Source organism: Polyergus mexicanus, unplaced genomic scaffold (genome assembly GCF_030449975.1).
Source record: "Polyergus mexicanus isolate NDT 795.1 unplaced genomic scaffold, iyPolMexi1.0 SCAF_4, whole genome shotgun sequence".
NCBI classification, from domain to species: Eukaryota; Metazoa; Arthropoda; class Insecta; order Hymenoptera; family Formicidae; genus Polyergus; species Polyergus mexicanus.
This window is the reverse complement of record NW_027223324.1, coordinates 3,037,405-3,051,191: the sequence shown is the minus strand read 5'-3', so window position 1 is coordinate 3,051,191 and position 13,787 is coordinate 3,037,405. Positions and strand designations below refer to the sequence as shown.

Below are 13,787 nucleotides of genomic sequence, written 5' to 3'. Positions count from 1 at the left end.
TAAGTTTTGTAAAGAATAACGATATGTATCTACACTTTTCACTAATTTCTATACTATAATCATCATAAACATATCAAGCATTCTACATTCAATTTTTTACATAGAAATGATTTGCTGGATATCCAATTATCGAATCATGAGCATTGAAATCATTGAGAATTAAAAGCACTATTTAATTTTTCTTTATAATCTGTGATATTTTAATGTTATTTCTCTGTAAATTAAATAGTTACATCAAGAATTGAAGGATATTTTCAATAATCCCCATCAACAGATTCATTCTATGATTGACAGCATACATACTTTGGAAACCTCTCGATCATCGAATTAAACCTGTTGCTCGAATAAATATGTACAAGATACCATGTATGCACGCGTGCTTCTGTATGAGAATCGCGTACATAGCGCGTGTTGTGCACGTAAACTATACTTCGAAGCATATGTTTGCCGCCTTCGAGTGCTACTCTCGTGATAAAAGTCTCCGCGCACGCAAATGCGGAAAAGCTTCGAGAAGCAATCGACCCATTGTTTATGCCGATTGGAAATAGATGAATAGGAAGTGATTTATATAATGGATATTATTTCAGCATGGTTTATATATTGCTTTTGCGCCGAGAAATATAGAAAAATGCGGCAAATTTTTCAAAATCTAATCTTTATTCAGAAAAAGTTATTAACTTTAAAAAAAGGTTATAAAAAAATATTATTAAATCGCGTATATTTTCAAACAATATAATACGCGATAATATTTCAAAATATTATTATATTAATAATTTAAAAAATTGCTTATATATATAAAGTTCAATAATAATTAACAAAATTTATAATTCTAATGATTAGAGAAAAATACGAATTGCGAATGGAAAAAAGCATCTAGGCAGTAAAAAAAAAAAAAGAGAGAGAGAGAGAATGCGCGATCCTTAAAAAATGATGCTATGCAAAACTGTAGATATATAAAAGCTTGCGGTAATTTTATCAGATTCGTTATCGTTTGTCACCTTCTCCAACCATGACATAACGCTGCGTGGTGAAAGCTTCAGAACTGTGTATCATTTCCTGAAAATTTTGCTTCACGTTTTCTTCAATTTAATGACGCATATATATATATACATATATATACAGGGTGTATCTGAAATGATGCGCTAAACTTTAGGAGCATATTTTAGAGGTGAAAATAAAACTTTTTTCTTATGAACATGGGTTCGCAAATGAGCTGCTTTTTTCTAATCGTGACCTAATTCTTCTGTCAAAAATGCTAAAACAGGATTATGCTTGCCTAAGAGTCCATTAAAAATCGTAGAGAACGAGATTTATTAACTACATAGGTATTGCGAAATATAAGGAAAATTTCTAAGATTCAAAGAGAGTCGCGCGCGCGTGTTTGACGAAATCGGAATTTATCGTACGTCATTATCTGCCACGTTCGCACTCGGAACCACTTACGAGTAACATTTCTCGAATTGCCGCCGCGTGCGGTTTAATTACAAGACATTATCAGCACGCGTGGCACGCACGAACGAGTGCAATACATAAATGGCCGAAAGATTGGGACGAGCGTGGAAAGAGAGCCGGCAAAAAAATAGAATAAATTACCGAATGATTTTATAGCCTGTGTTATGTGTGCCTCCTAATAATGAGACAATTTTCTGAAATATGTCCAAACAGGATCACGTTTATTAGCCCTCGTAATCAGCAGCTGCCGATATCTTCGAAAGACATCCGCAATAAAATTCGACCAACGACTCGCATTATACGAACGTTGAAATTTCGGCAGATAATGAGCAATGCCCTTGTTCAATATCATCTTCCAAAAAAAGTCTAGCCTTCCATTATGACGCTAGTTATAACATTTTCGGCAAACATAGTCTTCGTGAAAAGATACTATATTTATTACAGAGGAGACTTCCATGCTAATAAGATGGATTTTAAAGTGTTATTGCCTCAAAATGTTTTAATATAATTTTTACAGCAGAATGCTAATTAGTATTAAAATTTAGCTAAAAATGGCATTAAAAGAAAATAAGGATTACTACAAACTATCGAAAAATAATATTATTAAAACCAACGTTCTAAAAGATTATTCAATTTTTTTATTTTTTCATAAAACAAAATTAAATTATTTTATAAAATCAATTATGCTGCAACTATTAACTAAATTTTGCATAATTATTAAAATATTTAGTTGAAAATAAATAAATAATCTCCAAAAAGTTAATGAGTGATGAGTGAATCTCAAAAGAAATTCACAAATATAAAATTAAATTATTTTTAATAAAATTTTCTTACAAATAAGGTCACTTAATTACATCTCTCATCCTTTATATATTAATAAAAATTAATAATAATAAAATTAATGTTAATGACTAGTTCTTTCCGAGAAGTCCAATATTAGCATCATCGCCGACTCAACATTGCCCGAGCAATATTCTTTGTCTTAAGTTAACGTTGACTCAGCTCGCAATAAGATGTCAGTCTCTTTAGATTCTCTAGATATATGTAGATGCACAGATGCGCTCGTGTACGTGGTAATTGATAGGTGCATGAGGAGCCGAGACTTGATTAAGCACAGGTAAATATAACTAGTATAACGGCGCGGCTTAATCATACCGCGATAAAAGGCGGATGGAAATCTAATTCGGGCATCGCTTTCTCCTATTCATTACGAGTTATCCCATTCATATTAGACGATCGAACAAACGCGTAATTAACATATGAAGTGAATAATCTTATTTAAATTTCATTTTGCATAAATTAACAAATGTTATGTATAAAATTTTGAATACGATATATATATATATATATAATATATATTGTTAAATTTTCTCTCTTTTTCATAAATATTTAATTAAGGTTGTTAAATATATGTTTATATTGTATTTATCATAGCTCAAACACACAGTTATGTCATTTTTTGCAATTTATATAAATTATTTGATAAAATAATATGAATTTTAAAGTTTATGTACTTTATAAAAGGTGCTTTATAAGCAGTAATTCAGCATCTTTAACACGATAATGTCAACATTGGATGCTGCTTGTTTTGATAGTATATATTATTTAAAATTAAACGAAATGTGTGTGATACTTATTTAATTCGACTAAGTTCATAAGTAACCTCTGCAAGGTTTGCCACGTCAGACATAATTTACTTGTCAGCGTGAACAAAATCATAGGATATTAGATCAAGTGAAAATAACTTGTGCCGTTTCCTGTTCGCGCACACGTGTGCCGGCTAATAAACAGGTGCGTAATGAGTAAGAATCGAACTTGTCGGATAACCGGCATAACTACATTACGAACCTTCGAGCGTTCTAATCGCGGCATCGTAAAACGCCGCTATCACATAAAAGCGTCACTTTCTCCGTTTTATTAATTAAGATCAGCTTTTTTAACCTTTTCTAACTGCTAAAGAGGATGCTGCCGTAACCGAGCTATATTCAATTTCCTGCCTAAGAACAACTATAAATCATTAAGATGAAACGCGCGTCTCTTTTCAATTACGCCGGATTATCGAACGAGATATTAAAATTTTATTATTGTAATAATGTAAGTAAATTATATATATATATATGAAAATCTTTTTACTTTAATATTTTCTTCGCATGATATGTTGTAGAGCAATATATTTTCTTTTTCGATCAAAATTTTGAAATGCGTTTAATAATGCTTTATTAAGAAATGAACATTTTTCTAATATAACTGATGATAGCTATTTTGGATTAGATTGCATCGGAAGAGAATCTCATAATCATTACGAAATGATCAAGAAGAGATGATCGATACCGCACGCTGCTTCGCTCGAGAATCGAAAGTGAATCTTAGCGTTCCGCGGGTCGAGAGAAGTCAGCGACCTTTAAATATACCTCACACATGTCGATCAGCCGAAAAAAATTAATTTTGCGAAAACTATACGATATCCCTCTACTATGATATTTATGGCCGCTATAAAAGCATATTTCACGTCGCATTAAAGCGTACATGCGTAGGCTTTTATTAGACTTGCGGAGTCTACAGAGACTACAAAAAAAAAAAAAAAAAAAAAAGTTATGCAAAAATTTACAAAAATCTATAAAAGATAAAATTCTGCATATTTTGTCTACAAAAGAAAATTGTGAAAAAAAAAATTAATATAAAAATTGATAAGAAAAGAAACAAAAGAGAGATTATAAAATAAAATCCATAATTCAAAAATAATTTTACATATACATATACTTTAATTCGTCGATAATAGCCTTTTCGTCGCCAGAACAGCATGACGTAACCATGCAACTAATTAAATGTCTGCAGGAATAACAAATGCCCTTGTATTTTACACGCCAATATATTTCAAGATACTTGAAATACCTTTGCAGATAGCCGCAGAGATTAAGACGAAGATTTACAAGCGCGTTTTAACACTCTAACCATCAAGATAAACACGAGATTTTGTCTCGGACAACATTCTAATCGTTGCACAGCAAAATACTAATACTTTATATCGAAATGTGAATTTTACCAATGGAAAAATCACAAACGATGATTAATCTATATTATGTATTTTCGATTCTATTACACAAGAGAATAAAGACTCCAAAATATATTTCTGTAAAAAATTCTAAAATATTAAACTAGGAACATATAACACATTCTTTAAACATCCAATATATTTCTCTACATTTTCTAGTATAATAAGTAATAAATAAAAACCATTCATATATATATATATATATATTATAAGCCCAGGTAAAATATTTCCTTCGGTAAAGAATTAAAAATTAAATCAATAATTGAATCAATTAATTGATCACATATTTCGAAACAGAAAGATCTTTATGATACTTGTGCTGATAAGAGAATAATATTAAAAAAGATCATAATAAATTATTTTCTACGCTCGTATAGATATGTATACGTAGACATTATCGGATGTAATTACGACGTAAATCACGAATACCACGTATCACGAGATCGTCGAAGGATCTTGCTGAAAACTCTTCAGCGCAACGGTACGTGTTCGTGGTATTAGCAATAATATTAGCGATTATCGTTTCGTCTCATACACAAACGCACGCTGTTTGTGGGGAACTTCCTTTAACTCTCCGCGGTTGCATATCGGTATTTAAGTAACCGCGAACTTTTACTCTTATGATCGCAAATGTGTCGGCGCGAATAGCCGCATCGCACGATTATATGTACGTTTATAGTTACGGGTGGCCTGCAAAACGGCATTCTACTTTAAGTACCTGTACATATAGCTGATGCCGTTAACTCTCTTCTATTGATAATTTTTATTACAATTACATTCGTTATTATCGTTATAATTCGTTATATATGGCATTATCACGTTATAGATGCAAATGAATTACCGCTTATAAAGAGCATTTTTTTTATAAAGTGTATATAATCTTTAAAATTCATATGACTTATTTTATTAAATAATTTATGTAAATTGGAAAAAAATGATATAGCTGTGTTTGAGCTATGAGCAATTGCTGTGGGCAAATAAATGGATTAAGTGTTTAATGTCTAACAAAATTAATTAAACATTTGAAAAAAAAAGATAGATATGATTTATATTAAAGCTCACGTTTGTATTTTAAGTTCAGTGGGAAATTGTTTGTAACTATCTCTGGAAATTTTTCTTTAAGAAATAAAATTAAATTTTTATTTCATCGATATTATCTCGGAATTTATAAGAATATTTTTTTTTTATCGTTCGAATCATGTAGAGGCCAAATTTAAATTCCAAAAAAGCAATGTTATCGTAAAAATATTTGAGAAATAAGAATCACATATCACTCTGTTTCAATTACTTCATTTAAGCTCTTAAAATGTCATTCAAATATTCTTAGAAATTTTCAAATAATCTACAAACTCCTAAAACATCACCAGATAAACAGAGATTTCTCTGTAAAGAATAAATAAAATAGAACAGAGTGTTGAAAAAATAGCGCACATGTGTGTGACAGAAATCCGTGTGACTAGCGCTTTGCGAGAAAAGAAAAGTTGTTATACGCAGCTGCCAATAATCGGGCACGTGCGCGTCGATAATGCATTTATATACGCCATAAACTCTGATCGATTTACATTCGCTGCTCGACCCACGCTAAATCATCGACCCAGTTTCGAGATCCGAGAACGAGACAGACACGTCGCGAATCGCAACGGAAAAGAGAGAGAGAGAGAGAGAGAGAGAGACAGAGAGAGACAGAGAGAAAAAAAAGATAGGTCGTTCGTCACTTTGCGCGCAATAGAAAGCATCGGTCATCGATCACGCTTTCTTTCTTACAACCGATTACGTATAAAAAGGCGTCGAGGTTCAATGAACTACATGTTCATGATGCGACTCCGCCGCGCTTCTTTCCCGAGAGATCGAGCATGTATCCGACACTTCCTTCATTGTGATTATGGCGGAAACGCGCGAGAAAGATATTGGGAGACTGAATATTTATTTCCCTTCTCGATGGTGGTTAGATAAAACGTTTTCCCTCGCGTGCACTGCGGAAAAGAGCAAGTATGAAAACGACGTTAGGAGCATTAATATACATCCACAGTGTTTTATATTTTCGCGCTGTATATATAAAATAATTTTATAAAAAATTCATTTAAAATAATAATAATAATAATAATAAAGATTATATTATTCTTGGCACTTACATAATCTCTTTTTTTTTTATGAAATATTTATAAATAACTAATGTATAATTTTATATATTTCTGTGTGTCTACCTGCAAAAAAAAAATCTATTAATTACATATATCAAAATTTTGAAAACGGGATGTTTATCGTAAAGATAATGATACGAGATAACGGTACAAATTAGCAAATCGCGAGAACGAGACATGCAGAATTTTCCTGCATTAAATACCGATAACATGTAATGCTAATAGATGGATAGCATTTATACTCGAGGAGTATAATATACCAGTATATTAATCGCCGATGTCTATATAACGCCTTTCGATTTCTACCTTGGAATTTGGTGCAAAAATTCCGAACCGGTGCTCGGAAGAGCAATAGCTTCCTGATTAAAATTTATGCATGTATTTCTTCGCAATGTCAACGGCGATCGAGTGTAAAGTTATGAAAACGATACTCCGTCGATCGATGCTAATTTATAATTATATCGCAAGTACTTTCACAATTTATAGCAGATATTTTATAACAGATATTTGAAAATAAAAAAAATTATATTGCATTATAACACATAAATAGCATATAATAATATGTTTCAATCTTGAGATATTGATATATTTTTTCATTAGATTGTATATTTTAAAGAATTAAATCTTATGTAGGTTATTATCGTGATCTTTATATACCATATGCCGTTTACTTTACTATTATTAATAAATCACAATAAATATCAGCTCTATTAAATGTATTAATCTGATACTTATGATACGTATATATGTATATCATATTTATATATTATATCATTGTATTTCTCATCTGGTATATTTCTCATTATGAAAAAATATTTCAATCACTTCAACCAATTGATCAGGATATCGATTTTATTTCTATTTTGCATATCGATTATTCCCATTTTTGCTATATAAAGTTATTGAAAGCTAATTTATTTATATTTATACATTTAGAAGGATTTTAAAGAAGTTGCGAGATTCGTGTCTTCTAATTTTTAAATACATCGCAAAAATAAAATTTCATCACGAAAATGAGAAGAGTTCGTAGAATTTTTGATAGAGAATTAAAAAAAAATAAATCTATATAAATGATGTCTAAAATTATCTAAATATTTACAATATAGATAATATTATATGATATATATACATACAATTTATTTCAACATCAAATCTTTCGATCTCTCTCGAAAGATTTAACGCTGAGAGAGGATCATCATCGAGGCGATAAGCGCACGTTTAATAAATCAACATGGAGCACTTTACTCACCGTGAGCTGCGTCTTGTCAGGTGCAATCGCCGTAATCTCGACCGGTCTCGGTTCGGGTTGATTCGCCCTACTGAGAATTGCAGCCGGCATTTTTGCGACGAAGGATAGCCTCCTGGTGAGCCGTCTGCCCAATTCCGCGCGCCGGCGAACCCTAATGCGGGGTCCGGTGCCCTTGTAGCTCCCGAATTCCATTCTCGATCACAGACGGGAGCGATCCTTTTCTTCCTATCGATGGCTCTCGTTCATGGCGATATATACACATATATACACGCTAACCCGTATACACAATTATAAAGGCCGGTGTCCGCTCGTCGTTGTTACCGCGTGATTATAGCAAACGTGTCCTTGCGAAGGACCATCTCGTAGGTTAACGCCAAATATACAAGATACTCGTCACTGATTTTCCGTCCGCGCAAACCGTCCAAGTTCCCAAAGTTTTGCAACCGTCGCCATTTATACCGTTGCCGATTTGAAAATGCGAACACGCTTGAGATTGAACTCGCGGTAAGAGCACTGCTCGAACGATATTCTTCGCGGGCAGCGGGTATGTATAATCCGCGCTCTCCCCGCGAATCGGGAATATTGTCGAATCCGAATAATATAATCGCCGGATAAATCTCGCGACGTCTCTCACGACGTACGTTAACGCGCGACGAACTGGACACGCGCGATGGAAAAAACTGACTGCGGATGCGTTGAACGCGTACTACGCGCGCAGCGCCAGTTTAGGCGGGGAGGGGACGAGGGCGCGCGAGGGAAGCCAATGACGCGGACCACATGTACCTACGTTCGTACCGCGGGCACATGTTCAGACTGAGCGCACTTGCATCTGTATTCTCTCTCTCTCTCTCTCTCTCTCTCTCTTCTTCTCTTTCCATCTTTTTGCCGAAGATTCAAAAATCAGAGAGGCGCCGTGAGACTGATCTTCCTTGGCTACCTCGGCGCTCGTTTGATCCACCCGCCCGCTCGTTCAGCCTGCCTGACGCGCTTCGACTGAAATTGAATCGCGGCAGCCTCCTACCACACGCGGTCGCGCCGGCCACCACTAGCTTAACCATCGTCGCGCCATGCCACACGCCACCTCCGCGCCGCTCCCGTGCCACTCCCGACCCCGACCCCCGCGACCCCCCGGCCCAGACGTTGCGCGAAGCCGCGCACCGTTGGTAAACAAAACGCATCCCCGCGGGAGGCTAGAATCGCGGATCGAGACGTTTGGCGCGATGATGTAACATATGTAACAGATGCGCGCACGATCTCGGTCAAACGTCGAATTAGTCGCACGATACTTGAACTATGTATGACATAGATTCCGTTATCTCCGGAGCGCGTAACGATTTCATATTTTCGCGTCTTAATTCATACCTGTCACGAACACATGCGCGCTCAATTCTTACCTCGCTTGATAAATGCATAATAGCAGCATAAAGGCATTGATTTTTTTAGGCTAGAAAAACAATTAAAGTTGAAATGGATTATTTCCTAATTAAAGATTAAGATCAAAAGTATCATATGTTCTACTCACCTTTTCAATCGCACTTTCTACTCAATTTTGTTTCCTTTTTCGATATAAAAATCATGATTCTCATTTATTTTATTTCGAATGTAACCGAAACAAAAGATATTTCTATTAAGAAAATAGTTGCAAATTGCGATATAAGCGAAGTGCGTCGCGAGTCGCAACATCCATAAACACAGTAAAAATAGATCGTGCGCGTATTCTGTTTTAATCGTGAAGCCTGTATCGAACTATGCGTTGCGTTGCAAACTAAATGCATTGAAAATTGAAGATTAAAGATTGAAATTTCAGAAGAAAAGAAACTAAAATTTTCTATCCCGACTGATTAAATTTTAATCTTCGATTAAAGAAAGCAACAATATTTCAGGAGTCTGTTTATCCCTCTTTAACTAAAGTAAGATCATTTTAACTATAAGGTGCGCTTCGCTTGACACTATTTTCGTTCCGAAGATTCTTCGTTTTGATTGGTTCATTAAACGTTTCAAAGCAAAAATAGAAAAGATCGAACTTTTCCCAAAGTTCTCTTTCTCTCTCTAATTTTAACAAAATACTTGATCGATATGCGCAATCTATATTCACTATGTTTATGGCAGGTATCCGGTATTTCTTTAGGCGAAAGTCATTGTTTCCGCTAAATGCGAGAACTCTCGAATGCGTAATCCAAAATCGCGATAGGAAATCACGATACGCGATCGATGATTGATTTATATCTACGGACGACTGCGTGACGAAACTCGTTGACAGAAGCATCCCGACGACATACGACGTTGCCGGTATCTTCTTTCTCATCTATAAATAACGAAGACCTATTAGAAAGCGCATTTTTAACGCTAATCGTGTCGAGCGGTTGCATAACGTCAACGTGTCACCTAGGTCTAGGTATTATATTCATCCAAGTTTATAAACATTCAAATGCAGCGTGTATAGAGTATGTTACGACGAGATCAGCTAATCTCTTTTGATGATAAATTTAAATGGTTTGGATTATTTTTAAAAATCTTCAGTCTCTTCGATATTTTATAATGCTGTTTTATTACTGATGCTTCAATCTTGTAACAACAGCAAGTCTTTCTATAATTTTTTATTACAATTCAATTTCTCGATTCTACAATGCATAGGAGCTCTCTATGACATTTCATATAATATTTTATCCGAATTGATATGATCGGAATCTATTTCACATTTCTCGGGGGTACAAATACAAATAGTAGATTTGATAAAACACGCTGATGACACTTTGTACGCTGATAAGAAGCTACTCACGAGTAGCTGTGTATGTCAAACAAAACGACACGTATTGAACAAATATGCAAAATATTATTTCCTGAAAATCATATCACGTAATCATTACAAAATATGAATATAGGCGGATCAGTATATTAAGTTATCAGATTATTAGTTAGGATCCAGTTAAGAACAATTCTAAAACGTACTTTGTATTATACTTTGTGACATGAATATAAAACATGATATAACCCGTTGCAATTCTCTCCATTTCTAGACAAACATGTTCTATTCTATTTCTATAGAAATGTAACATTGTGAAAAGTTTCATGAAACTAAAAGGAAAAAATAATAAACATTTTTGTCAGTTCAAAAGTTTATCAATCTTCGTTCGAAAAGTAGGAGACACGTGGTGTTACCACGTGTCGATCAAAGTGTACTCTGTTGGGTGCTCGGAGTACTAATATTAGTATTAACCATAGACATAGTATATATCTAGACCGAGTGTTGAGGAGTGGGAGCCGAGATGCACGTAGAAAAGGACATACTCTGTTTGTTCCCCTTGCGTTCTCATTGCGTTCTCGCTTGCACGTAGCATGATGAAAGAGAGCGCTATGCTGGACCAATCAAATTCCTTATGCTTATGATTATGCGCTTATGCAAAGGTGTGTGCTCCCCGCTTAAGCGATAGTAGTACATATTAGTGAGCGAGCGATTAGAAAGAGACAGAGCGTATGATCGAGAGAGAAAAGATATGTTAGTGATGTTAGTGCGTACATTTATGTTACTCTCACACGCACGAAAGAGACAAAGATAGTATGATTATATCTGTCCTTGGCCGGTATTCATAGTCAGTTCTTATATTTAAGATCAATCTTAAAATGTCCTAAACTAAATAAGACAGTCGTGAAATAAGAACTGACTATATATATATGAATACCGGCCCTTGTCATGTAAAATTACAGCTCTGTCTATCGCGACATCACGCAATTAATCTACTGCTCTGTTTTACTCTTGTGCCTCGATCTCGCACACACGCACATATGCATGAAAATTTTATTTTGCAAAATCTTTTTTATAAAGCTTCTAAACTCACTTCTCTAAGTTCACTTATATCCCTTGATGAAATGCCCACTGCGGAATTTACTGATTAGACACGTGCAGATTGCAAATCTTTTATATTAAGTAAATGTTGACAGCACGGGCCGATAACAAAAACTGTAATTTTATAATTTTTTTTCACTCTTCATATGAAATGTTAAACTCCGCGCTCCGTTATTATGTATACTTCAATTGCGGAAAAGGATTTGTTGATATCTATAATCAACAAAAATATTTTGCATAATAACTAATATTCGCGTTTTTATCGGTAAAACAGACCTTTTGGGATCCCCTTAACATGATAAATCCAAACTCCGATTCGGAATCGGTTATAAGTACCGCTATGGAACGAGTAGGCGCACGACAGAAGTCGAAGCATGGAACAAACGGGAGATTCGCGACTTTTATTTGGCGACGCGAGAGTAATCCGCGACAAGAATGCAAGAGGAACGACTCGACGAATGACACCAAGGACATGGAGCATAGGTTAAAAAATCCTTCAGGTAGCAAGGTGTCGTTCGATTTTTTCAGAAATATCAAGAAACGCTTGCAAATAAAAAACCTGTGCAAATCCAAGCGAAAGGTAAACGCATATTATTTTCTATTGTTCTCTTTTGTTCGCTTCTTAAAATAAATCTTTTCTTCTTTTTTCTTTTGATATATTCGCCCTTTTTGCATTACAGTACCATACTTTTAAAATAATTTTTTATTTGTTTTTTTTTTCAGAGCAAAGAGACAGATGTGTTAAGCCCTTGTTCAAATCAGAACAACATTATATCTATTCAAGAACCTTTTCATTCTTGTCAAGAGCGAGAGCTTTCAAATAACAAGCAAGAGATCTCATCAATCAGACAACCCTTGTATGAAAATAGATTGGGCGATGTACTTGAAAATTCCTGCCATAGTACTAAAGAAAATATAGATAATATTAATACACAATATTATGGTGCAACTGGCATGAATCTTCTTATAGTTCCTACCAGGCAACGAGATGAATTGACAAATGATATTGCAACTGTTTATGCAACATCTAGTTGTTCCGATGCTATAATGGCTGTTCCGAGTGCAATAGCGAAAGTTTCATGCAATATGAATGAAACGATAAGTAATGAGCATAAAGTCAAAGCGAGTCTTGCAAAAGAATTACTCAATTTAAGTAAATATGGATGGTATTGGGGTCCTATATCAGGAGATGAAGCTGATGCCAAGCTCATATCTGAACCAGATGGTGCATTCTTGGTTCGAGATTCATCAGACGATAGGTATATATATTAGATAATTTAATTTTGTAATGCTTTACTTTATATTGAATATATGATTGAAATGCTAAATATAATTATATAGATACGTCCTAACGCTTAGTTTTAAATCATCTGGGAAGATGCTACATGCGCGTATGGAACACAGTGGCGGTCTATTTTCTCTGTGTAATCAATGTACAGAGAGTGAAGGCTTTACTTCGGTGGCTGCTTTGATAAATCATTCCATGAATTTCAGTCAATCTGCTGTCATTTGTTATTCGAGGCCGAAATATCCGGGATATCCATCATTTCCAGTTAGATTAACAAAACCAGTGAGCAGGTTTACACAAGTAAGAAGTTTACAGTATCTTTGCCGTTTTGTCATTCGTCAGAATACTAGATTAGATAACATACACAAGTTGCCTTTGCCAAAAACTATCAAAGGATATATTCAAGAAGCTCACTATTGATATTTAATGGACAGAAAGATAAATTTTAAAAAGAGATTAATGATGAAAATATTTTTATTAAAAAATATTCTAAGAATATTCTATTCTTGTTAATTAAAAAAAAAACCAGTATAAAATAAGATAAATTTTTATGACAAATTGACATATATATAATGATTTTTACAACACGTATATATATATTTGAGAAATTTTAATTATCTCTCTGATATATATTATTATGTATTGAAAATGTTTTTCCTCGGTTGATGATGTTTTTATTCATGATTGAAAAATGTGTGAAAATATATAATTTATAAATATAGTTAAATAATAATTTATAAATAATGAATATTACTTTTTTC

At 34.0% G+C, this 13,787-nt stretch overlaps 2 protein-coding genes across 2 annotated transcripts in view; one reads left to right on the top strand and one right to left on the bottom strand.

Annotated features, from left to right (window-relative positions):
• The window catches only part of LOC138932216 (rho GTPase-activating protein 20), a 175,816-nt gene extending 166,859 nt beyond the window's left edge, over positions 1–8,957 (bottom strand). The window contains exon 1 of the mRNA XM_070293821.1: positions 7,895–8,957. Coding sequence (XP_070149922.1) covers positions 7,895–8,086 — 192 coding nt within the window. The 5' untranslated portion in view covers positions 8,087–8,957. The remainder of the gene's footprint in view (positions 1–7,894) is intronic.
• A 2,989-nt stretch (positions 8,958–11,946) lies between these two features.
• On the top strand, positions 11,947–13,704 carry LOC138932782 (uncharacterized). The gene is made up of 3 exons (XM_070294944.1): positions 11,947–12,318; positions 12,462–12,997; positions 13,080–13,704. Exons 1-3 carry the CDS (start codon positions 12,034–12,036, stop codon positions 13,444–13,446), a joined length of 1,188 nt encoding a protein of 395 aa, XP_070151045.1. The 5' UTR covers positions 11,947–12,033; the 3' UTR covers positions 13,447–13,704.
• Positions 13,705–13,787: the final 83 nt, after the last annotated feature.